General features: G+C 44.3%; 1 protein-coding gene across 3 annotated transcripts; it reads left to right on the forward strand.

Annotated features, from left to right (window-relative positions):
• The first annotated feature begins 155 nt into the window (after positions 1 to 155).
• On the forward strand, positions 156 to 25736 carry Cops7b (COP9 signalosome subunit 7B). 3 transcript variants are annotated; one of them, XM_021158743.3, is made up of 8 exons: positions 175 to 511; positions 6164 to 6383; positions 8323 to 8500; positions 12304 to 12379; positions 16604 to 16692; positions 18654 to 18856; positions 20735 to 20840; positions 24518 to 25736. In XM_021158743.3, the coding sequence occupies exons 3-8, from the start codon at positions 8339 to 8341 to the stop codon at positions 24674 to 24676; spliced, it is 795 nt and encodes a 264-aa protein (XP_021014402.1). In that variant the 5' UTR covers positions 175 to 511; positions 6164 to 6383; positions 8323 to 8338; the 3' UTR covers positions 24677 to 25736. The 3 variants fall into 3 exon arrangements, with proteins under 3 accessions (XP_029334006.1, XP_021014402.1, XP_085695234.1); XM_029478146.2 differs by lacking the exon at positions 6164 to 6383 and having other exon boundaries at positions 156 to 511; XM_085839108.1 differs by lacking the exons at positions 175 to 511; positions 6164 to 6383 and adding an exon at positions 6399 to 6514.
• Positions 25737 to 26071: the final 335 nt, after the last annotated feature.

Below are 26071 nucleotides of genomic sequence, written 5' to 3' on the forward strand. Positions count from 1 at the left end.
ATCTTGAGTAGCCAATAGCAACGCTCAGCGGCTTCGCTCGGAGACAGAGAGCGTCAGTGGGAAAGGCCCGCTTGGAGAGTCCCGGAGGACAGGATTTTCTTTCGTGTTGTTGCCTAGAGTTTGTCTCAGAGGAGTGGTGGCTTGAAATCTTCAGAGGCTTTTGAGATGCCTGCTCTTGTTGCCGGGCACACTAGTGGTCTGAGACTATGGCAGGCTGCACTGTACAAGGTGGCAGAAACTACATTTCCCAGCATCCCAGAGAGCACAGGCGATCCCAGCGCACCACTAGAGGCCAGGGACTACAAATCCCAGCACACTATGCGCTCCATCTTTTTAACTTGGGTTCCAGTGTGCCGAGCAGTGTGCACATATTTGAAATCCTCCTATGGGGTTGGTTTCTGAATCCTGTTACTTGAAACTCAGCAGGAAGGTCTTCTTTTACCCCGGAGACATGTCAACCCACCGACAGTTAACTTCTGTTTACATGGAACTCAGGAGTCTGCAAACCATGGTAAGACTGCAAACCACCAACAAAACCACATATTAAGCCATGAGAGATAATAGAACAAAATGACCTCCTCAAATAGTGTTAGTTTATTAGTCTGTAGTGCATTTTTACTTGTTTTTCAGGGTTTATGTTGTATTTCTGCTTTGGACTGGGTGAGCTAAAGATTATATATACTCAATGTCAGTACAGGAAGACTTAAAAGATTTTGCCCTTGCTTTGTATTTTCTCTGAAGTCATCAAATAAATTAGTTTTTGCTTTGTTTTTATTTAAAAAAAAGAAAGATTTTGCCAATCCAATCTCTTTATCTTTTGTTTTTAAATATGAGGAAATAGAGGTCCGGTGAGGCAGAGACTGGCCAGAGCACAGCAAATTGACACAGTTAAAATCTGGCTTTACATCTACTGACCTGTCATGTAGTATCTACACTACTCTAGGGAGGTGATATTTTTAGAAGCATGACAATGTGATTGTTTTTCTCCTTAATGAACAGTTTCTGAACTAGTGTTGAAACACCCAGAGAATAGGAAAGCATTTATGTCATGGATTTCCTGAAAGGAGCTGATGTGACAGTTCTTTATCCTCAGACTAGATAGGTCTTGCTATTTTTATTTGCTTTTTTGACATTCAAGTTGACATTTAATGATTGTTTTTCCCCCAGAAAGTAGATAAAGTTGGTTTAACCCTCTGTTTCCTTGGAGACGCTTGTGTCCTTCCTCTGGCCTACTTTCCTGTTCTTGTTCCCACTCCACCCATTTGATCACCCACCCATTTTGTTTGTTTTTCTTCTGAGTAACTCAGCAAACCTTGTTTTGGTTTTTTGTTTTGGTCGGGTACTGAGTTAAGTAAAAGATAGGCCACTGTGATTCAGAAGATACATAACTGTTTAGGGAGATGAGGAGATTCAAGATGGAGTTGACAAATGGCATAAAAGAAAAGATATCAGAATGCCACAGAGGACTACTTGTTGGCCTTTTAGTCAAGATCAAGTGGAGAATGCCTTAGAGGTTCCGGCGAAGTGCCTTTAACAGCTGGCAAAACTTCATGGTGGAAATGACGTTTGAACTCAAAGCAGTGGTTCTCAAACTGGGGGTCAAAAATCCCTTTGGCAAACCCCTATCTCCAGAAATGTTTACACTATGATTCATACAGTAGAAACATTACAGTTCTGAAGTGGCAATGAAAATTATTTTAGGAATGGGGGTCACCACAGCATGAGGAACTGGTTTTTTGTTGTTTTTGTTTTTTGTTTTTTTTCGAGACAGGGTTTCTCTGTGTAGTCCTGGCTGTCCTGGAACTGACACTGTAGAGCAGGCTGGCCTCGAACTCAGAAATCCACCTGCCTTTGCCTCCCAAGTGCTGGGATTAAAGGTGTGCGCCCGGCTGAACTGGGCATTCTTTTTTTTTTTTTTTTTAAGATTTATTTATTTATTATATGTAAGTACACTGTAGCTGTCTTCAGACACCCCAGAAGAGGGCGTCAGATCTCGTTGCGGATGGTTGTGAGCCACCATGTGGTTGCTGGGATTTGAACTCTGGACCTTCGGAAGAGCAGTCGGGTGCTCTTACCCAATGAGCCATCTCACCAGCCCCCTGAACTGGGCATTCTTGTATGCTTCCTTTGTGGACACTTTGCACAGATTTTAGGAAAAGAGTTGTTAGCCTTGAAGAAGATATGCATGGTCAGTGATAGTAGATAGCGCTAGTTTTTCAAAGTGATCATGGAACTGAGGCTTTTGCCTGTTGTGTTGGAAAGTTCTAGTTGTTGCTCATTCTTGTTAACCCTGCATATTTATCATAAATCTTTATAATTTTAGTCATTCTGGCTAAACATGGTATTTCGTTAAAGTATGCATTTCTATTTTTCTGATGCTGTCCACCTTAACTTTGAATGGTCTTTGTGTCAATGTGACTTTTTAAGGCTTTTGCCTACTTTTTGAAATTAGGCGCTTGTCTTCCTACTGATTTGTAATTTTATTTATTTATTTATTTATTTATTTGGTTTTTCTGAGACAGAGTTTCTCTGTGTAGCCCTGGCTGTCGTGGAAGTCAGAAATCCGCCTGCCTCTGCCTCCCAAGTGCTGGGATTAAAGGCATGTGCCACTACGCCCAGCTGTAATTCTTTTTTAAAAATTTGTTTACTTTATATATATGTGGATACACTGTCAATGTCTTCAGACACACCAGAAGAGGGCATTGGATTTCATTACAGATGGTTGTGAGCCACTATGTAGTTGCTGGGAATTGAACTCAGGACCTTTGGAAGTATAGTCAGTGCTCTTAACCACTGAGCCATCATCTCTCCAGCCCCCTGATTTGCAGTTCTTTATGTAGTCTTACCGATTCCTTTTTCTGACACATACTTTGCAAATATCTTTTCCAAGGGTGTGGTAGGTCTTCATCTCCTACTTGCGTCTTTTGATATGGAAATTAATCTATTTGTTGTATCTTTGTTAGGAATTGAACCCAGAACCTTTCCTATGCTGACTAGGCAAGAGCTTTACCACACCACTACCTCCCATCCCCAGTACAGATTAAAAAAAGTTTAGATTTATTTATTTAATTTTATGTGCATGAGTGTTAAGCTTGCATGTGTGTATGTGCATCTTATGTGTGCTTGGTTTTCTTGGATGTCAGAAGAATACTGTGTCTGATACCTTGGAATTGGAGTTATGGAGGGTTGTTATGTGTGTGCTGGGAACTGAACCCAGGTGTTCTACTTAACTGCTGCACCATCTTTCTAGTGTCATTTTATTTTTTAAAAATTTATTCTTTTTAGTTTCTTTTTTTTTTTTTTTTTGGGACAGAGTTTCCCTGTGTAGCCTTGGCTGTTCTGGAACTCACTCTGTAGACTAGGCTGGCCTTGAACTCATATCTGTCTGTCTCTGTCTCCTGGGTGCTGGATTCAAAGGTGAGCACCACCACTGTCTGGCCAGAAATGATTAATTTTAATGTACTATAATAGTCTTTAAAAACCCTTCATCTGCCGGACGTGGTGGTGCACGCCTTTAATCCCAGCACTCGGGAGTCAGAGGCAGGTGGATTTCTGAGTTAGAGGCCAGCCTGGTCTACAGAGTTCCAGGACAGCCAGGACTACACAGAGAAACCCTGTCTCAAAAAACCAAAAAACCAACCAACCAACCAAACAAACAAAAACCAAAAACCAAAAAACCAAACCAAAAAACCCCCCCCAAAAAAACCAAAAAAACCCCCAAAACCCAAAACCCTTCATCTGTGCTATTCACTGAATTTAAGGATCCACTGAGTATATGATTAATAGAATTTTTACAGAAAAATAGAGAAGGACATTGTTTTTTTGTCTTTGACTTGTTTTTGTTTTTGTAAAAGTTTGGGAGGAGGGAAGAGTAGAAATCTGCCTGAATCTGCCTCCCAAGTGCTGGGATTAAAGGTGTGTGCATCACTGTAAGCTGTAGTTTACCCGGGACCCCCTGAGTGAACCATGTGGAGCCGGAATCAGGCAAAAAGCAAGAGGAATTTATTGTTCCAGTGCACTGGGGTTGTCCCAGACACAAAGGAGAGGTGGCGAACCCCCCACCCCTTCTCCCTTGCCTGTTCAGAGAGTTTTTTATATGGTTTTCAGGGGCGGAATAGAACATTACAACTAGGCACAATATAAGTGGCGGAGCACTGCGCCCTTTAAACTGATTAGTCTTTAGGGAATGAGGTGACAAGGATTTCCCTTGTCTGAAGGTGGGCAAAGGATCTGTCCTTCGGAATGTGTCCCTGCCCGCAGATCTGTTCTGCCCTGTGGTCTGAGGAATGTTAATTAGCCTCTGCCCTTCGGGAGGGGCAAGTGTTTCAAGACCTTCCCAAAGTTCCTTAGCTGACCTTTTCACCACCACGTGGCCTAATAGATGATATTTAAATATTTATTTATTTTATGTGTATACATGCTTTGCCTGCATTTATGACTGTGCACCATGTGCATGTCTGGTGTCTGTAGAGGCCAGAAGAATGTCCCGGATGTCCTGAAGCTGGAATTACAGATGTTGTGAGCTGCTGTGTGGGTGCTGGGATTTGAACGTAGGTACGCTAGAAGAGCAGCTAATGCTCTTGCTACAGCCCCTAGATGCTAATTAAAAAAAAAAAAAAGAATTGTTTGATGTTAGCCTCCTTCATTCTAAGTAGAAAGGGCTTTCCCCATATGTAGTGGCTATTTCTGATTGTCAACTTTACTAGATCTAAAGACATGGTATATTAGTCAGAGTTCTCTAGAGTCACAGAACTATGGGTAGTCTTCTTATGTAGGTCTCCAGCAGGTGTGGCCCAGATTAAAGGCATGTGCCACCACACCTGGATCTGGGACCATCTTTGTCCCAGATGACCTTGAACTCAGAGATCTTCTTGCCTTAGTCTCCTGGGATTCATAGCCACTATGCCTCAAGATCTCCATGCCAAGATCCAGGTCAGAACCTTTTATCTCCTAGCCTCCAGATTAGGATCACAGGTGAGCCTTCCAATTCTGGATTATAGTTCATTCCAGATCTAGTAAAGTGGTTGCTGGGATTTGAACTCAGGAACTTCAGAAGAGCAGTCAGTGCTCTTTTTTTTTTTTTTTTTTGGTTTTTCGAGACAGAGTTTCTCTGTGTAGCCCTGGCTGTCCTGGAACTCACTCTGTAGACCAGGCTGGCCTTGAACTCAGAAATTCGCCTGCCGCTGCCTCCCGAGTGCTGGGATTAAAGGCATGCGCCACCACGCCCGGCTCAGTCAATGCTCTTAACCACTGAGCCATCTCCAGCCCAAGATTTACTTATTTTTAATGTGTATGTGTGTGCTTGAGTGTATGTATGTGCATCATGTGAATGCTGTGTATGAGGAGGTCAGAAGGCAACATTAGATTTCTCTGGAACTGGACTTCCAGATTGGTGTGAGCTACCATGTGGCTGCGGAGAACATAACCCGAGTCCTCTGCAGAACTACAGGCTCTTAACTGCTGAACTATCTCTCCAGTCTCCGAGTAAACATCTGCGAGTAAACAGTGGTTAAGATAGTGGTTAAGAACGTCTTTAGCCAGGGGTGGTGGCACACGCCTTTAATCCCAGCACTTGGGAGGAAGAGGCATTTCTGAGTTCGAGGCCAGCCTGGTCTACAAAGTGAACTCAGAGATTTCTGAGTTCGAGGCCAGCCTGGTCTATAAAGTGAGTTCCAGGACAGCCAGAGCTATACAGAGAAACCCTGTCTCGAAAAACCAAACCAAACCAAACCAAACCAAACAAAAGTCTTTGGCTTCAGAGAGCCTGGATTACAACATTGCCATTTACTGACTTAGACTGTTAGCCTTAGTTGTTAGCATACCCGGAAAATGATAATATTTTATACAGGTCATAGTTTTATAAGAACCTGACAAGATAAATATGGACAACGGTCACATAGCATAGTTCACTAAGTAGTGTTGTTGTCATTAGGCTTATTGTTTTTCAGAACCCCAGGGGAGCCGCTGTTGCCTGAGGGCACACTTGTAGGGAAAGTTCAGCCAAAGGGGTGGGTTTTTGGCCCAGGATAGTGATGGTGACGGCTACTATTTGGACCCTAGAATCACCAAGGGCACACTCCTCTCCTTAACCCTTGTGGTTTACTTGCCTTGCCTCCCGTTTCCGGAGTTGCAACCCTGAGGGGACCCTCTTCTCCTTCCTCAGTCTCAATCTAGGTGGGAGGTGGCGAAAGCAGAGCGGGAACATTGTGTAGGCGGAACTCGAGTGCAGCAGTGGGAGGCTTCCGGGGGAACAGCACCGGTGACGGGTCGGCGGAGACAGAAAAGTGCTGGACGCCGGGCCGATCATGGAAGCTTGACAACCTGCAGGCAGGCTCTGGGAGGCCGAGACATCGGCGAAGAGGACAGAGAGTCGGCGGGGACAGGTAGGGGAGGGCAGGAGGGCTAGTCTAGGCTGGACTTCCAGCTTCGCTCCGGTAGGCGTTCCCAAGAAAGCCGATGGCCACACCGCCCCGCCCCCGTTGCAGAACGCCTGGAGGCTCCTTACTCTGTGCTGGTGGGTACGAGCAAGACCGCCAGTCCTGACGTCCACTCTAGTTGGCGATCCTCACCTTCCACGCGGTGGCTGCCTTCGGTCTGCCCCTTCCGGTAGAGGCTGTCTTCTTTGACTCTTTTTGATCCATCAGAATAGCGTCCTCCCGAGATGAAAATTCATCTCTACTTTGTCCCTATCCGCCTTCTTGAGGAGCCTCCCATTTCAGGAGAAAACGTTGATCATCTTATTCTATCCATTCTCTATCCCCACTTGCTTTGCTCTTGAAGTTGAGATCTTCTCCCCATCCCATTCACATCTCCTTTCCACCCTACTTCTGCTTAGTGTCTTGACTGAGAGTCACATCTGTTCTTTTTAGTTGTGTCTGCTTGGGGTGGGGACCATGCTTTGTTCCTCCTTTTCTAACTTAATCTTCTCTCCTGTCTACTCCTCACTTGTCTTTTTCTCCTTTTTTTCCTCCCCCTCCTCCTCTCCTCCTCCTCCTTCTCTTCCTTCTCCTCCTCTCCCTTTTCCTCCCATTCTTCAGCTTTATCTCCCCCCTCCCCGCCCCCCCCCCCCCCGAACTCTTTGTTTTCTAGCACTTCACTTTTTCTTTTTCTGACAGGACCTCCTTAAGTAACCCCAAGTGAGGCAATCTACTTTCTTTTCCTAATATCCTGAAGGGGCTGTGCATAACTCCACAGGAAAACAGTGTCTTTTGCACCAAACTATTCTTTGACATGTTTTTTTTTCTTTATTCACTGACACACCCCTTTTTCATTTTTGTCACACTCTTTCAGTGTGTATTACTTCTGGAAGACAGGTCTTACCGTGGGATTCCTTTAGAGTCCATACACACTCAGTTTTTATTTATATTATACAATCGAGGAACTCTTCTGTACCTAACATTCTCCAAGATGACAGTACAGTATCTGCATTGGAGAGATGGTTCTTCAGTTAAGAGCATGGGCATCCACATGATGGCTCCAAGCATCTGTAACTCCAGTCTCTGGGGATCTAATGCCCTCTCTGGCTTCCTTAGGCACCAGGCACTCACATGTTCACCACTCATACATGCAGTCAAAATGCTCTCATAGAGAAAATAAATTAATTATAAAACAATATCTGCATTGTTTTCCTTATATCCTGTTACAAAGATTTTGTACAAATTCTGGAGTCATGTTTGTTAAAATGTCTGAATCATCAGGAAGTAAAAAATGCATTTCCCGACTTAAACAGAATGTATTTTCTAGATTTGAGTTGTTACTGCTTAAGTTTGTAAATAGTTTTCCCATGGTCTTTGCTTAAATGATGCTTTATTTCATTACTGGGCACATTACAACCTAGTGCCTTGTATGATATGCTAAGCATCACATTGTGGAGCCCGAAAGATGGAGTTTTTGATTAAATGAAGTGTGGCTCTTGTCTTCACTCTGTTTCTGACGTGTGCCTGCCTGTAGGTGGGACTCTAATGACACAAAACTTGCCTCTGTGCATGGGTAGTATTCTTTGTCTCTTAGCCCAAACCTGCAAGTGAGGTAGATACACAACATGCATAAAGAAACTCCTTTGTGTCCTGGTCAGCTTTATGGACTTAGAAGGTAATACTACTGAGGTAACAGATAGGGAAGAGTACTTTAGAATTGAGGACAGAATATCTTTAACTCCAGGCTGAATTCTGTTCATCTCACAAAGTGGCTATTGTATCTCAATTCAGGAGTTGTTTTTGTGAAGATTTTGAGGTTAGAGTATCCTTTTGTCTAAACCAGCTTAAATTCACACTTTGGAAAGGAGAAGGTAATAGATGACTGACCCATTTTCCTTTTGGACAGATCTCAAGACCAGAGAATGGCAGGTGAACAGAAACCCTCAAGTAACCTCTTGGAGCAGTTCATTTTATTAGCCAAAGGTACCAGTGGCTCAGCCCTCACCACTCTCATAAGCCAGGTGCTGGAGGCTCCTGGAGTTTATGTTTTTGGAGAACTGCTGGAGTTGGCCAATGTTCAGGAGGTAAGAATAGTTTTCAGACAGTTTCTCTATCTCCTCTATGCTATGCTTGTTTTGATTCTCCAGGTTTCCAGCGAATTTCAACACTGAAGCCTTGTAGATTTGTTTGGTATCCTGTTAATGGAAAGATGGGGATTGGTGGGCCAGGGGTGGAGATCAAGGATAATGTCTTAGAGTTCTTTTAGTCAGTTCCCCTTGAACTTGGATCAATTAGATTGAGTTGTTAGCTATCTGAAAGATAGTAGGAAAGTCCAATCTTGACATAAAGTAATGTTCTAAGTGTTCGATTGTTACAGCAGAGTTTTTGGTCATTGTATATTAGTAACCAGGTGGAACAAAGAGATGCAAAGCAATTTATGCTTCTCAGCCTCCACTTGTCACTTTAGATGCTTGAGTTTTCTTTGCTTTGAGAAAATTGCAGGCATATGTAAGCACTGGAGGGAGTTCTCAGGTGATTCCGTGTGTTGGTGGAGCAGGCTCTCTTCCCTTTGCCATCTCAGGCTTCTGCCTATGTAGGATGGCAACTGGCTGTGTGCTTGACCACTGTCTACTGATCTAGGCCCAGGTACTTCTTGTTAGTCATTTGTAGGATGCTGCTGAGGGTGACCCTGGTGTTCTTGGTGGTGGTGGTCTGCATATAGGATGTGGTTGGCATCTGTTAGGTAGTTTACCTTCATGGCCACAATGACACGATTGCCATCAGCAATCTCAGAGCCAATTTTAACCTGACCTGTGGGTCCAGGCTATTTGGTTCAGTATGTATGTCTGTTTATTTCTCTTGATTGGGAATCTAGAGTGCCTATGACCACCTCACACATGGCTCATCTTCCTATGATGCCCAAAGATGGGAATAAAGCCACTTAAAAATTTTGGGAGGTGGGGGTAGGTAGGGATAGGCTCTTGTCTGCGTTGTGGCATTAAACTTAGTATGTAGCTCAAAGTGATGTTGAACTTCCAGTCTTCCTGTCTTCGTCTTTCAAGCTCTAGGATTATAGGCATACACCACCACATCTGGTTTTATTAGGTGTTGATGATTGAACCTGGGGCTTCATGTATGCATGGTAGGCAAGCACTATACCAGTGAGGCACATTCCCAGCCAGCCTGATTTTTATTTTATTTATTTTTCTTATTTTTTTAAAAAATTATTTGTTTTATAATAATGAACACACTGTAGCTATCTTCAGACACACCGGAAGAGGGCATCAGATTCCATTATTACAGATGGTTGTGAGCTACCACGTGGTTGCTGGGAATTGAACTCAGGACCTCTGGAAGAGCTGTCAGTGCTCTTAACTGCTGAGCTATCTCTCCAGCCCTCTGATTTTTATTTTGTTAAGTGTAAGGGTTTTTTTTTTTTGTTTGCTTGCTTTTTTCTGAGACAGGGTTTCTCTGTATAGTCTTGGCTGTCCTGGAACTTACTTTTTAGACCAGGCTGGCCTCAAACTCAGAAATCTGTCTACCTCTGCCTCTGAGTGCTGGGATTAAAGGTGTGTGCCACCACGCCCGGCCAAAGTGTAAGTTTTTATTTAGTGTCATCCTGCTTGTTATACAGAGGTCTGTGGCGGTCAGGTCTGCTGTGCTTGCCATTGCTTCATTGAGCTAAGTACATAGTCTGACACATAGCCGACTTTCAGGAAAAATTCAATCATTCTTTGAGGAAGATTTGTGAATTAGGCTTCTTTTTGGGGGGATCGAGTCTCATGTTTCCTAGGTTGGCCTTGATACTGTTCCTCCTGCTGCCATCTTCCATCTGCTGGGATTATAGGAGTGAGCCACTGTTTGGGTTAGGTTCATTTTCCAATAGAAAAGATGATCATTGTTTCTTCAGATTCGAGAAAAACCTGAATGAACATGCCAAGTAATTGTTTTTGTGCTTGTTGAAAATTGGCTAAGAGGAAAAAGCAAGCTGGCAAGACTTTATTGACTTAGGCAGCCAAAGAACTTTTGGAGTGTTTGCCCTAGAGAAAATAGTCTACTCCAGCTAACTCTGTAGTTATCTGTGTGAAAAGTAGGGGCTGGACTCAGTGGTCTTTACTGAATCTCTTTCACTGTGATCCTGGGACTTGAGGAAGTTGATAACTTGAGAGGGAAGCTTGAGGTACATAAGGATGCTAACACACTCACATTGGTGCTTAGCAAATCACCTTTATCTGTGTACAGTTTATAGTTTTCCTGTTTTGAGTCAGGAATAAGCTAATGGCTTTTCACAGTTCTGAAATTATGGGTGCAATTATTGGAACTTTTTTTTAAAGATAGCTAAAGTTGAACAGTGTTGTTCCTGTCTGGCTTTATGGAGTTTGGTAAGTTGGATGACATGTTGTGTGTATGAGTTACTGAGCATTGAACCCGCAGTCTTCTGCATGCTAAGCAGCTGCTATGCTGCTAAACTATGTCCAAGCCCTCTTTTTACTTTTATTTTGAGACAGGGTCTTTCTAAGTTTCCCAAGCTGGCTTCGTGCTTCTTCTGTAGCTCAGACTAGACTTGAGCTAGTGATTCCCTTCTTTAGCCTCACAAGTAGCAGGGATTACTGGCCTGTGTGACATGGCTCAGTTGTTCTTTGCATTTTTCCTGTTGATGTCTTTTGCTATCAGCATCAAAGAAGTAATGTTTTGTTTTGTTTTTGTTTTTGTTTTTGAGACAGGATTTCTCTGTACAGCCCTGGCTGTCCTGGAACTTACTTTGTAGACCAGGCTGGCCTCGAACTCAGAAATCTGCCTGCCTCTATCTTCCAAGCGCTGGGATTAAAGGCGTGCACCACTACCCCCCCAGCCTCAAAGAAGTAATTTAATGGACATTTTTATTTGGCTCAGGCTGATAATTCTGTTACAGTATAGCTTTTCTGTCCCATTGTGCTAATATTCCCAGTGTCTATAATTCATATATCGTATCTAAACTTGGAACTGGCCATACAGCTTGCTCAGATGTGATTGATAGTCGGTGCTAGTCTATTAAGTTTGGGGCTGCCAAGATGCCTTAGTGGCTAAAGGTGCCATAGAAGCTTGATGACCAGAGTTTGATCTTCTGAGAACCTTCATCAAGGTGGGAGAAGAAAATGGACTTCACGATGGGCGTGGTGGCACACGCCTTTGATCCCAGCACTTGGGAGGCAGAGGCAGGCGGATTTCTGAGTTTGAGGCCAACCTGGTCTACAAAGTGAGTTCCAGGACAGCCAGGGCTACACAGAGAAACCCTGTCTCGGAAAAAAAAAGAAAATGGACTTCACAAAGTTGTCTGATTCTACACATGTGCACTGCATATATGAGCACACATTCACATCATACACACTTCCTGCAACAATAAAACAAATATGATTTTGAACTCTTGATCCTCTTGTATTCACCTGAGGAATTACAGGCATGAGCCACCATGCCCAGTTTATGCAGTGCTGGGACTGAACCTAGCTGCAAATGCAGGCTAGGCAAGAGTCTCCCAGCCATCAGGATTTGTTCTGAGGTGGGGAGATCTGAGGAAAACTTGGCAAACTGCCTCCGGTGCATAGATCTTTGCGGTGGAGTAAACTCAAGCAAAGGGGTAGGGAGGGAGGGGAGGAGGAAGCTACTTGAGCATCTTATATGTTGTGCAAAATGTCTTCCTGAGGAAGGTTGACTCACTTTTGAACTTAAGTAATCTTGTTTAGTTTTTATCCAAGAATCAGAGTTGGAAAGGACCTTAGAGACTACCAATCAAGTAGTACAGAAAAAATGGCCATGACATCTTTGGCATTTGGTTATGTGTCCTCCATTAGAATATTGTCGTGGTTGGTGGAAATTTGTTGTGTGGTGAACTGAACTTTTCTTTCCTCAGCTTGCAGAAGGAGCTAATGCTGCGTATTTGCAGTTGCTGAACCTGTTTGCCTATGGTACATACCCGGATTACATAGGTGAGTTGGCTGAGACCCTTTAGAAGGCTTGTCTTAACTGTTGGAGCTGTTTCTAGGGTGGTCGAGATTTGGGTTATAATGTGAGTGTGGGCAGGGTAGCAGGGTGTTGACTTGACTATATCTCCATCTTCTGTGCTCTGAAGGTAACTTTAGAAAAGGATTTCCCTGATAACTGTTTAACTTCCTAGGTGTAAAATAGGGAGTGTGTGTGTGCATCTATGAACAGAGCCCTTGTTTAGTTCCCCGATTAGTGCCTTGAGAACTAGTGTTTGTAGAGCATTCAACTAGCAAAGTAATGTGATTTTTTTTTTTTTTAAATTGAGACAGGTTTTACTATATAGCTCTGGCCAGCATGGAACTCACTATACAAAACAGGCTGGCTTTGAATTCACATACCTCTGCCTCCTAAGTGCTGGAAATAAAGGCATGCTTCACCACACCTGTCAGTTCAGTGTTTTAAATGTTATCAGAATTTTTATGTTTTTGAGGGGTGGTGGTGAGATGGCTCAGCAGGTAAGGAATGATGCCTCTCTTGACAGCTTGAGTTCAATCCCTGGGACTCACATGGTGTAAGAGAGGACTGACTCCTGCAGGTTTTCCCCTGAGCTCTACAATGCACATTGTGTTATGTGTGTTATGCGAGTGAGTGCACACGTGTACACACTTTTCTTTCTTTTTTTTTTTTATTGTTTTGCTTTGCTTTGATGACCAGGTTATGTATAGTACAGGCTTGTCTTGAAGTCAAAACTTCCTGCTTCATTCTTTTGAGTGCTGAGATTATAAGGATGACCCACAATGCCCAACTTGAGTGTTACCTAAATAAGATTGCCATGTTGAAGAAAATTGGAAAAGAATGGAACATAGACCATGATGTTATTGTTAGACTTGACACTAGCTATTTTTCCCTGATGCTCATGTTTTGTGTGATAGAGATGTAATTAGATGAGTATGCAATTCATACGTTGCCTTTTCCAGGCCAGAAAATATTTCCAATCCATATTTTCCAAATTTATTTATTTTTAAGTCAGAGTCTTGCTGTGTTGCCTTAGGCTGACTTCAATCTCTGGATCCTCCTATCTCTGCCTTCCAGTTTCTCGTCTTACAGTTATATGCTACCATAGCTGTACTCTCTTCTTTTTTGTTAGTTTTTCATACAGTATATTTTAATCATATTTTCTTTCCTTCATCTTCTCCCAGATCCTTCCCAACTCCCTACACACCTAACTTCATGTTTTTTCTCTTTCTCAACCTGTCCTGGAGGATGGTTGATAGACTAGAGCCAGTGACGCTCCATTGGAGAAAACTCATTGTCCCTTTTCCAGCAGGTATCAGTTACAAGTAGCTTCTTGGTTAGGGACGCAACCTTGTGTCCATTTTCCATCTCCATGTTTGAATTTTGCCTGGTTTAAACCTGTGCAGGTTTCGTGGGTGCTGTCATAGTCTTAAGTTCAATGTGCATCCGTCCTGTTAAATCTGAATGATACTGTTTCCTTGGAGTCACCTACCACTTCTGGCTCTTAAAATCTTTCCACCTTGCTGTAGGTGGGGGTACACACCTTTAGTCCCAGCACTCAGGAGGCAGAGGCAGGTGGATCTCCAAGTTTGAGTTTCAGCCTGGTCTACAGGGTGAGTTCCAGGATAGCCAGGACTCCACAGAGAAACCCTGTCTCGAAAACTTTAAAAGTCTTTCCACCTCCTCTTCTGCATAGATCCCTGAACCCTGAGGGAAGAAGTTTGATGAAGACATACTCTTTAGATCTGGGTGCTCCAAAGTCTCTTTCCTTTGTACATTGTCCTGTTGTGGCTCTGTGTTAATTACCATCTCCTGCAAGAAGCTGCTCTGATGAGTACATCGAATGGCTTTAGATGATAATCTGAAATCGGGGGTGGGCTAGCACGGTGAGTCAGCAGACAGATGCGTTGCCTCTGCTCAGTCCCCAGAACCCAGAGTGGAAAGGAAGACCTGACTTTGTTGTTCTCTGACCTCCACATCCACATGCACAGTACAGCATGTGTGCTCACGCTCACATTGTCTACACCTGCGCAAATATAGTAAATATTCAGAAACAAGAATCAGGAGTGAGGGATTTGCATATCCAAATGTTACCTTTCTTTCTAGTTCATTATGTCTGTCTGCCTTAGTTTCATTTTCCTTTTCTTTTCTCTCTTCTTTGATAGTATAAAAGTGGGCTGGTCCTCAGGGCTCCCTCCTCTGTTCCTTGGCATTTCTTTCTATCTCATATATTCTGGGTTGCTGTCACAGTGAACAGTTTGCCACTTCTGGGTACCCGAGTACGTGACGTTTCTTTGCCCTGCTATTTGTTGTGCTGTCTGAGGCAGCGCTGCACGGACTCTGGAGGAGACTGCCTGCGTTAGAGGCTAGCTCTGCTTCTACTAGTTGTACCTCTTAGTGGATTAAATGATCATGCGTACCTCAGTTTTCCTATCCGTAAAATAAGAGTAATTATAGAAGTCTTTCTTTAGGCTAAATATTTCCAGGATTTAGAATTTTGAGGACTTTAAAAGGTAACATGGGGCTGGAGTTAAGAGTCCATGCTGCTTTTGTAAGGACTGGAGTTCAGGTCCCAGAACAGCAGCATCAGGCAGTTGTAGATGGTATTGACATCTACAACTCCAGTTCCAGGGGTCTAATGCTTCTGGCCTCTGAGTGTACCTGTACACATGTGCAGATACCCACACACAGACATACGCACAGAATTGAAAGTAATATTTTTAAAGAAAGGTAATGTGGTATATGTACCTTTTATGTAACAGTCTCACGGGATATAGGCAATAGTTGAAGTTAAACATATATATAATTTTCCCACAAAACAAGTGAATACTCACAAGTAGGATTAAAAACAAAACCACCCTCAGTTCACTGTAGGAGTTGCTACTTGATGCATTTCAACACAATGCTTAGGAGAAAGGACTCAGCTGGGCATAAGTGGCGCGTGCCTTTAATCCCAGGAGAAGCAGGCGTGTCACACAGGCTTTTGGCATGCTGTATGTCCTTAGGCAGAGTGGGCAGCTTTGTGCTGAGCGATAGGGAAACTCGCTTTGTTTGTTTTGGGACAAGGTCGCTAGCTTGTTTGCCTTAAGTTCCGAAGTTCCGATCTGCCCCACTCGGCTTGCCAAGTGCCACCACATGACTCAGGTGGACCTCTGAGTTCAAGGCCTTTCTGATCTATAGAGTGAGTTCCTGGACAGCCAGGGCTACTCAAGAAAACCCTGTCTTGAACAACAAACAAACAGAAAAATTCAGTTTTTGGAATCCAGAATTATGGTTACGAGGTTGAGGACATTTGAAATCTGTCTGGAGAGTGGCTGGGAGGTGAGCTGTGTGTGTGCGTGTGTGCGTGTGAGAGCATCTGGCCGTGCTGGTATATGTGACTACTACTGTGATCATCAGTGTCAGTACTAAAAGTTCTGCTCATCCTCAAGGTTCATCTCCAACTCTTCTCCCGTGAAACCTTTTTTGTCTTTTGATTCTCCCAATTGAGATTAAATTTGTTTGCTTTGTCCTTCTGTCCCTTTTTCTTCTTCTCTTCCTTTAGCCTTTTCTTTTTGTCTTCCTTGTCCTCTGCCTGTCTGTTCTGGTAGTTTTACCTTTGCATTTATAGCTATTGCAATATCTGACTGTAAGACTGAGGCTGGGCATGGTGGGTCACACCTATAATTCTAGCTTAAAGCAGGTGGATGAGGGGTTCAATGTCACCCTGTGTTACAGAAGACCCCATCACCCCTTTAGAAACAATTATTCAAACCAAACTAACCCTGATGACAGGTCTGGGGTTATCCAGTTGTGTCACTCCACATAGTGAATGCAGTTGGAGCTGTGTGGTACCTGTCAAAGCCCAGATTCCCTGTACGACATGTGTTCACTGTACATACCATGCTCAGTGAAGGCATGTTGAACTTAACTGAGCTTCACAAGGGCAGCAACAGTATCATCTCATTAAGAGAGTTGGCTCTGGTGTTTTGTTTGCTCGTGCCTTGCTTTGATACTAAACTCCTGAGTCTTTGCTTTCTGGAAGAAGCACATGCTCTTCCAGAGAAGGTAGAGGCTGCTGGTGGAGGGTTGCTGAGTGAGCAAGTGAGCAAGTGCGCAGTCACGACAGCCATCTAGTAGTAGGTTTTGTGGGGGAGTTGATGAGTTTATCCTAAAAATAAATCCTAATTTTATTTTGTGTCTTGATTTTTGTGGTGGGTGGGACTGAACAGCCAACAAGGAGAGCCTGCCAGAACTGAGTGCGGCTCAGCAGAACAAGCTGAAGCATCTTACCATCGTGAGCTTGGCATCAAGAATGAAGGTACTGTCACAAACCATGCTTGTCTTCATCTGAACCCCAGCTCAGCTCTCCTGTTGGCATCACTGGAAGAACTTGCAGCTAGTTTTACCCTAAATGCTTGGTGTGTACTTGGCAGATAAAAAGATAATTAAAACATGTGGACAGTCACTCCCTGTTCTGTTTTGGAGAAGCAAGCCCAGCAGTCACTGATTGATTGAGCAGGTCTCTCTCTGTTCTGGCATGCTGTGGAACTTGATGATTTTAAATGCTTTTAAAAGATGAATCTTTTTACCTGGGTGGTGGTGGTGCACACCTTTCATCCCAGCACTCAGGAGACAGAGGCAGAGGCAGAGAAAGAGGCAGAGAGGCAGAGAGAGAGGCAGAGAGGCAGAGGCAGGTGGACACCTGTAAGTTCGAGGCTAGCCTGGTCTACAGAGTAAGTTCCTACATCTTCATACAGCAAGTGTCTCTTTGACTGTTTTTGTTACGGTGATATAGACTCACTATGTATTCACAGGATATTCTCTACTCACTGTGACTGTAGCACAGGTTGACCTCACAGTCATGGCTGTCCTACCTCAGCCTCCCACATGAGGGTGACAGGTGTGTCACACCACACCTGTAAGAAGTAAGGCTTCTTTCAGCTAGTTAGCAACTTCCTGAGTCTCCTAGTGCACAGGTAATCATACTCATGCAGGAGGAAAGACATGCTGTGTTGGGTAGAGTGGACTTTTAGTTTGTGATACCAGGAAATGAACTCCAGGCTTGTGCATGTTAGCATGTTAGGGAAATAACTTTTTTTGGGGGGGGTTGTTTGTTTGTTTGTTTGTTTGTTTTGAGACAGGGTTTCTATGTGTAGCCCTGGCTGTCCTGGAACTCACTCTGTAGACCAGGCTGGCCTAGAGCTCAGAGATCCACCTGCCTCTGCCTCCCAAGTGCTGGGATTAAAGGCATGCGCCACCACCGCCCAGCTGTTAATTGCATTTTCTGCCTCATCTGCTCACTTTGTTTTTATTAATTTTCATATGCTAACACTAGGCTCTAACCTGTAAGATCCCATGGCGCACTTGAAGTTCTCTGCCCAGCTAATTTAGAAGAAGCCCGCAGCCAGTAGCTTTCACCTTTTAACAAAGAGGCTCACCTCTCTGCTCACCTCTCTGCTCACCTCCTCTTGTCTGATTTTGCTTACATAGTTTATTTCTAAATTAGTACTGACAGCCCAGGCATTGTAGAATATAGGTTACTAGATGTTCTGCTCTTCTTCTTTTAAACCCTTTTTCTTTCTTTTTTCAAAATTTATTTATGAGTACACTGCAGCTGTCTTCATACACACCAGAAGAGGGCATTGGATCCCATTACAGATGGTTGTGAGCCACCATGTGGTTGCTGGGAATTGAACTCAGGACTAATGGAAGAGCAGTCAGTGCTCTTAACTGCTGAGCCATTTCTCAGCCCTGTTCTGTCCTTTTTAGTCATTGGTACGGGGCTGTTGTTGGAGATTTGATATTGGTTGCAGAAACAAGCACACACTTCAGGATAACCTGTGATTGGTTTTTGTTGCTATTGTTGTGTGTGCTCCGTTTTGTTTTGCCATGCCTCTTCTGGGTAAACTATGCAATGTCAGTGTTTGTGGCTTGCAATCATTTAGCATTTTATGCAAAGTCTGCAAGCTTCCAGAAGGTGGCAGTGTAGCACATGCTGAGTATTTCTCTTTCCTATGGAAGGAGGGCTCTGCATCGTAAGAGTGTGGATGTGGCAGCTGAGAGCTGGACATAGAGAACTGGAAAGGTACCTCTTTGGGTGCTAGAGGATGTTGTTGAGTGCCACAGGTTCCACAGTAATAATAATCTCTCACTATCTCAGATATTGGTGATTACCACTGGCCTGCATCGTATAAGCACAGAGTCTCCATTATTGCCTGCGTGGGTGATGCTTGAAATTTTTTTTCAATGCTTGCCGACTGTCATATGACCTATCCACAGTGTATCCCCTACTCTGTGCTGCTGAAAGACCTGGAGATGAGGAATCTCAGGGAACTAGAAGACCTTATCATTGAGGCTGTCTACACTGACATCATCCAGGGCAAACTGGACCAGCGAAATCAGCTCCTGGAAGTGGATTTCTGCATTGGCCGTGACATCCGGAAGAAAGATATCAATAACATTGTCAAGACCTTGCATGAGTGGTGAGGCTGGGAGGTGGAGGGAGAGTCTAGTATGTCTTTTGTGCCTCTCTCTGCAGCACTGTGACCTTCAGAAGTGAGCTTGAGGCAGCCAAAGCTGGGGTCTTTGGACACTGAAACAGAGAGTGGGACTGCATTTGTGATTACAGCTGTGTGGCATTAGGAAGCTTGGAAAGATTCCTGGTGCCTGGCTTATAAAATTGATTTTAAATGCAGCTGGGCTGTTTAACAGTAGGCTATAAAATATTCATGTGGAGTTACAGGTAGAGTCTCTGCGTTCTGACTGTGCGGCACTAAATCTGCTCCTTCTAAGCATACACCAAGAGCAGGAAGTTAGTGTTTGCCAGTAACATGTTGAGCTAGTAGTGCTAGTGAAGCATTGTGGGGAAGACAACTGTGAATAGGCCTTTGTGATCTGGAACACCGATGCATACAATATTTGACAGTCGAGGCAGCTGGGTGTGGTGGTACATGCCTGTAACCCCAATCCTAGCACTTGGGATGCCAAGGCAGAAGGATTGTGAGTTGGAGAATGTATCTCTTTATTCTCCCCTCCAATGAATAAAAGGAATTTAGTAAAAAGAACTGAGGCTTTTGAGTATATTCTTATTTTAGTGGAATTGGATGCTTGCAAAAGTGATTACACGTTTTATATTTGTTATGAGCTATTTATTTAAGTGATTTGGAGCTTATGAAACCAGAGCATTTTAGGGAAGTGTGAGGAAGTTTTGAGGAAGAGAGCATTATTGAGAGTGGAGAGATTGTCCCCACATAGGCGTGTGGCATGTTGTATGCCACTAGGCAGAGTGGGCAACTTTGTGCTGAGAGATAGGGAAACTTGCTTTTGTTGTTTTATCAAAACAGGCCTTGTTCTCTAGCCCAGGCTTGCCTGGAACTAACTATAACTATGCATTCCAGGTTTGCCTTAAAGTCAAGATTTGTCTGACTGCCTCCCAAGTGCCACCACACCCAGATGTTTTAATTTTATTATATATATAAAATAGGCATCTTGCTTACATGTATAGAAGTGCATTGTGTGTTTATCTAGTACATAGAGGTCAGAAGAGGGCGTCAGATTCCCTGGAACCGGAGTTGTGGATGATCATGAGCTAGTGTGTGGGTGTTGGAAACTGAACTTGGGTCCTGTGTAAGAGCAGCAAGTGTCCTAACCACTGAGTCATCTCTTCAGCCACCATAAGAGATTCTCAGAGCTCCTATTTATATGTTACAGGTGGGCTAGAAATAGAATTATTGTCCTGAGAAAGTAAAAACATGGCAGAATGTTGGACATATTGCATAGTAGTAGACAGTATGTGAATTCTCATTATATTGCTTTTCAAAATGGTTTTTATATTTTATGAGACAAGATCTCATTTTGTAGACCTGGCTGGTATCGGCCAGGCTAACCATAAAAATCAGAGATCTGTCTGCTTCTGCCTCTGCTTCCTGAATGCTGAGATTAAAGGCATGTGTCACCAAGTGAGAAGTGAGAAGTGATTGTTAACTAGGAAATAACTTCAAATTCTAAGGAAAAAGGCAATCTCTAAAATACAACATTACTTTTTTTTCTTTTGTAGAAAGGGATCAGTCAGTGTTACTTTTAGTTTGTCCCTCCTTCAGTCTTAGTCTATAAAACTGTTTCTTATGGGCTGCAAGGTCTGGAAATTAGAGCTGTAGTCTAAGAAGCTGCCCGAAAGCCTCTGCTGTGCCCTTGGCCTGTGTTACATATTTAGATGACCTTGTTGGGAAGGAGGGAGGGGACCAACACAACCACCTGGCAGCCCCCTGCTAAAGGAAGTCCCGAAAAGTGCTGGAAGGGTTTGGGAGGGAGGAGACTGCCTGGGCTTCACTGCAGCTCAGGGCTGGCTTTTCCCATTTCAGGTGTGACGGCTGTGAGGCAGTTCTCTTGGGCATTGAGCAGCAGGTTCTGAGAGCCAACCAGTACAAAGAGAACCACCACCGGACTCAGCAGCAGGTGGAAGCCGAGGTAAAGAAAACCGGGGCATTTTCTCCTCTCCTAGGGGTGTGCCTAGGAATTAGTTTGCAGTGTCTTCATGTTGTCATTGCTTTGGTGTGAGTATAACAAATAGCCAGTAAACACGCCTTGGGTTTAGTACTGGAATATAGGGAGTTAGCAGAGAGTGAGCAGGTTTAGAGTGTAGAATGCATACATCTTCACTGTACATATTACGTTGCAGCTACTGAGGAAAAGAAATGTTGGTGCTGTGTTTTAAAAATAGAAGGGAGCTGGAGAGATGGCTAAGTGGTTACGTGGACTTACTGCTTTTACAGAGGACTTAGGTTTGGCTCTCACCACTCACACAGCAGCTCACAACCACCCAAAACTCTAGTTCTGGGGCTCCAGTGCCGCCTTCTGACCTCCATGGGCTCTTACATGCACATGTACACAGATGTACATTCACGCACACATGCACATGAATAAAATATCAAAAACTATTAAACTTTGAAATAAATGTGAGGAAGAAGCCAGGTTACCTCTGCCATACCAGTTAAAATAATACATTACCTACCGGCCTTCTAGAAAAGCTAGACAGACTGATGTGAACAGTGAGGGCAGGACTCAGGGCTTTGTTCATTGCCTGGAACCATGAGCTCATCTGGCTGAGCCATACTTGAGGGCTTACTGTGTGCTCACCTGAACACAGCACATCTCTACAGAGGTAATTGTGTCATATGCTCCTGTGTTGTTGCTTCTGTTACGCTTGGCCCACATTTTAACCATTTTCTCAATTGAGTAGGTGAGATACATTTTTTTCCCATTTGTCTTTAAATTACATTGTTGTTCCCAGAGGGGAGAAACTAGATGTTTTCCTTCCAAGTCTTTAGAACAACAATTTTCTGGGGAGTTGTGCCTTCCAGAGCCCCCCTCCGAGTTCAGTCAGCCCTATGACAAACTGCCTGAGAATTCTCTTGTATTAGCCTTTTATCGAACACCATTACTAAGTATATTCAGTGTACACAATGCTGGGGAGACATGATGCAACAGCAGCATTCCCAGGCCTTGCAGTGTCTCTGAGCAGCTACTCTGGAGGGGAAGGAACAATGGCTTGCAGCACCACAAAGCCCCTTTCATTGCATTTGCTTTTGGAATCTATTTTTCTTTATATTTGAATGTGCCTGTGTCTGGTGTTTTGTGGGATATTAATATCTAGCTGTTGTTACACGTTCACAAAATAGGCTGTGTTCCACCCAACTTAGGTAATAGAACAAGAGTAAGTGGTTTTTTTTTTTTTGTGTGTGTGTAGAAAATCCCTCAGGAGTTAAGTTGTTACAGTGTGCTAAAACTGCATCTCCTGGGTACCTCTTAGAGAGCAATTCTCATCATCTCTCACGTCTCTGTAGCATTTCCTGTGGTCTTGGCTTCTGTTTGCTTTCTTTGCTTTTGCTTACTTTTCAAAAATCAGCCCGGGCCCAGGCAGGCTTCAAGGCTTTCTACCCTCCACCCGCACTCAGCCTCGGGAGTTCTGGGACTATCTTACCTGTTTGTCTCCCACACCTGCCCTGTCTTCTTCCCTGTCTCCTCCCCACAGGCACCTTCTTGCGCCGGGGAGCTCTTGTTTCTTGCTCGTCTTGAGGGTCTCGAACATTGTCAGGTCACAGTTTGTGAACAGTTGTAATCCACTGGAATGCTCCCGGGCCCCGTGCTTTGGGAAGCTCTACAAACCCTAGGTTATTTGGGTGAAGGAGGTGGGGCAGAGATGGTCTATGAGGCAGTCCTCTGAGGAAGGAAGGCAGAAGGGCCTGGTCAGATTTATGTGCAGGCACATTTGTGGGAGTGCTTGTTAGCAAATGGCTGGGGTGGAGGCACTAGATACCTTCAAGTCTTTGAGGCTAAAGTAGATTTGACTGGTTTGGGTGGGCAGCCTGAGTCCTGGATGTGGGTATCCACACTCAATCCTGTACTGCCTGGCAAAGCACTAGTTGTCATTGTCTGTTTTTCTGTCTGTTGTCTGCCTCCCTCAGTGTGTGTGTATTTTGTGTCCAGGTGCATAGGTCTGTAGGCTCATAGATGCCAGAGAGCTACCTCAGGTATCATTCCTTGCATATTCTACTTTTTTTGAAACTGGGTCTCTCATTGGCCTGGACCTCTCCAAGTAGGCTGGTCAGTGAAGCCCAGGGATCTGCCTGTGTGTCACTAAACACTGGGATTAGAAGTGTGTTCCATGCTTGGCATTGTGTATGAAGATCAAATTCGAGTCCTTGTGCTTGCGTGGTAACCACTTTGCTGACTGTGCTATTTGCTTAGCCTACTAGATGATTTTTTTTTGGTTTTTTTTTTTTTTTTTTTTTGGTTTTTCGAGACAGGGTTTCTCTGTGTAGCCCTGACTGTCCTGGAACTCACTCTGTAGACCAGGCTGGCCTCGAACTCAGAAATCCGCCTGCCTCTGCCTCGATTCCCAAGTACTAGGATTAAAGGTGTGTGCCACCACGCCCGGCTTAGATGATTTTTTTTAAAAAAGCAGAGTTCTGGCTTTTATTAAAAGACTATTTATCTATCTGTCTATCTATCTATCTATCTATTTATTTATTTATGAAGTATGGTCTCACTATGTTGTTCTGGCTAGCCTGGAACTCACAGTGTAGATGAGGCTGGCCTTGAACTCACAGAGAGCTTCCTGTCCCTGTCTCCCAGTATTAGGATAAAAAGTTTGTGCTATTATGGCTGGTCAAAGACATTTAAAAAAGAGATTTTTACTTTTTTTTACTTTCGGTTTTTCCAGACAGGGTTTTTCTGTTGTGTTGGGTGTCCTTGAACTTGATCTGCAGCCTAGGAGATCCACCAGCCTCTGCCTTCCAAGTACTGGGATTAAAGGCATGCCTGGCTTACTTTATTTTATTTATGTGTATATTGTATGTCTGTATGAATCTATGCCATATGTATTTGGGTGCCTGAGGAGTCCAGAAGAGGATGTCAGATCTCTTCCAACTATGGGAAGTTGTGAGTTGCCAGATGTGGGTGCTGGGAATTGAACTGGGTTCCTCTGCAAGATCAAAATGTACTCTTAACTGAACTGTCTCTTCATTTATTTTTTTGTTTGTTTGTTTTTTTGTTTGTTTTTGTTTTTTTGTTTTGTTTTGTTTTTTGTTTTTTTTTGTTTTTTCGAGACAGGGTTTCTCTGTATAGTCCTGGCTATCCTGGAACTCACTTTGTAGACCAGGCTGGCCTCGAACTCAGAAATCCGCCTGCCTCTGCCTCCCGAGTGCTGGGATTAAAGGCGTGCGCCACCACGCCCGGCTTTTTTTTTTTTTTTTTTTTTTTTTTTGCCAACACACTACTTAAACTATAAACACATGGGCTGGGGAGATGGCTCAGCAGCAGGCAAGAGAGCTTACTGCTCTTCCAGAGGACTCAAACTCAGTTCACGGCACCCTGGGTGGCTCATAACTACCTATAACTGAAGCTCCAGGGAACCAATGCCCTCCTCTGGCCTCTGGAGCCATTTTTCCAGCTCCTAGTTCCATGCTTTGGTGAATTCATTTCCATTTATCCATGAGCAGCCTGCTTTGTCTTCCTCTGGGTTTTTGAATATGATTTCAGATTTTGTTGCAGAGGATTTGAGCTGCTTCTCTGGGTGGTCCTTATACTTAGAACAGGACTCAGTGAGTTTCAGGGATGAACACAAGTTTTGTTTCTCCTTCCAGGTTAGCAACATTAAGAAGACACTCAAAGCAACAGCATCCTCCTCAGCTCAGGAAATGGAGCAGCAGCTGGCTGAACGGGAGTGTCCCCCCCATACTGAGCAGAGGCAACCCACTAAGAAGATGTCCAAAGTGAAAGGTCTGGTCTCCAGCCGCCACTAGGGCCGGCTGGGGCAGCTGGCACTCAGCAGGCCTGGGTCAGGTCGGGAGGGGACACCCAGGGCCTATTTCTGTCCCTCTCTAACTGCAGTGAGTTCCAGATCTGCCCACCCCTCACCAGTACCTCCCCATCCATTGGTACCATTGCGGAAAATGATTGCTCCTCCCTTGCCTCCTTCCCTAGTTGTTCCCTTCAGACTCAGGGGCTCAATGGATGCCATCATGACAGGGTCCAGCACTGCCCGGCTTCCCTGCAGGGGTCCTTTTCTCTGTGATGGGCTACCTCCCTCCCAGTTGTTCTTTGCTCTCTGTCATTTTGTCAGGCCGGTCCTAAGCTGGAGGCAGTTTACCCAGCCCCAAGGGATGACTGTGGAGGTGGCTCCTCTCTGAGTGAAGAGGGGGCCTTGCTTCTCCAGCCCCATGTACCACAGTACCCACAATGGTGCAAGTGTCTCTAGCCAGGTAGCCACATGTTCCCTCTCCTGCCTTACCCCTGTTGGCAGTGCCAATCGAGGCCATGGAGGGATGTGGTGCTGGGCTATGTTTACTAAACCTTTGGGTTTTCAGCCTCTTAAGCCCAGCCAGGATCTCTCATCAAGTTGGGGCACTTGGCTGACTAACCCCTGGTGTCAGACACCAGTGGAGGGTGCTTGGGTCTGGGGGCAGCAGAAGGTGTTTCTCCTAGCTTGGTGTCCTCTGCTGGCTACTCTTGCTGCTGTCTCTGACTGCACAGCCTTGATTTGGCATTTAGACCCAGCTACCCACTGGGATTGTCTGCCAACAATTGCTCTCCCGAGAACTTTCATGCCTCCTGGCTGCCCCTGGGGTAGGAGTGGTGGTGCCCAAGCCCCTCAGACTGGTGAAAGACCATTGCTGCTTCTTTCTCCTTCCTTGCCGCCCCTCCTTGTCTGGTGACCCAGAGCCCTCTGATGACATCATACTCCACTCCTGGCCAGAGAAAAGGACTTGACTAGACTTTCTGAACTTGAACAGTTTCAGGTTATATTTTAATTTTTTTTTTTGTACAGGTTGATTCTAATACATTTCAACATGCTTTTTTCTCCTTTTGTGTCAATATTTGTTATAGTATAATCGCCGGGGATTTCTCACTTGTTTGGAGGGTTTGTGTGTAGGTGGGGAGGATTATATGGGGGTGGGATGGGGTATGTGTATGTGTGGAGGGGTTGGGGGGTATGGAGGGGTGTGTGTGTATGTGTGTGTTTGTGTGTGTGTATTTTGTTTCCTAAGGGGAGATGGAGACCCTGTACTGATTTAAACTTAATTGAGTTTAAAAAAAGCACATTTTAGGAAAAAAAAAAGAAAAAAAGAAAAATGTAGATTTGACATATGCGATTGTGGAATATGGGGTTGTACAGCTGGTGGGTTTGGAGGGCAGTA

This window comes from Mus caroli, unplaced genomic scaffold, assembly GCF_978045245.1.
Source record: "Mus caroli unplaced genomic scaffold, Mus_caroli_1 scaffold_1, whole genome shotgun sequence".
Taxonomy (NCBI): Eukaryota; Metazoa; Chordata; class Mammalia; order Rodentia; family Muridae; genus Mus; species Mus caroli.

Bases quoted from the DNA above. Each gene is read 5' to 3' on its own strand.
- Cops7b (XM_029478146.2), top strand. From the start codon at position 8,339: ATGGCAGGTGAACAGAAACCCTCAAGTAACCTCTTGGAGCAGTTCATT. The intron at 16,693-18,653 runs GTACTGTCACAA...ACCTATCCACAG, and splicing joins GCTTGGCATCAAGAATGAAG to TGTATCCCCTACTCTGTGCT. The intron at 18,857-20,734 runs GTGAGGCTGGGA...TTCCCATTTCAG, and splicing joins GTCAAGACCTTGCATGAGTG to GTGTGACGGCTGTGAGGCAG.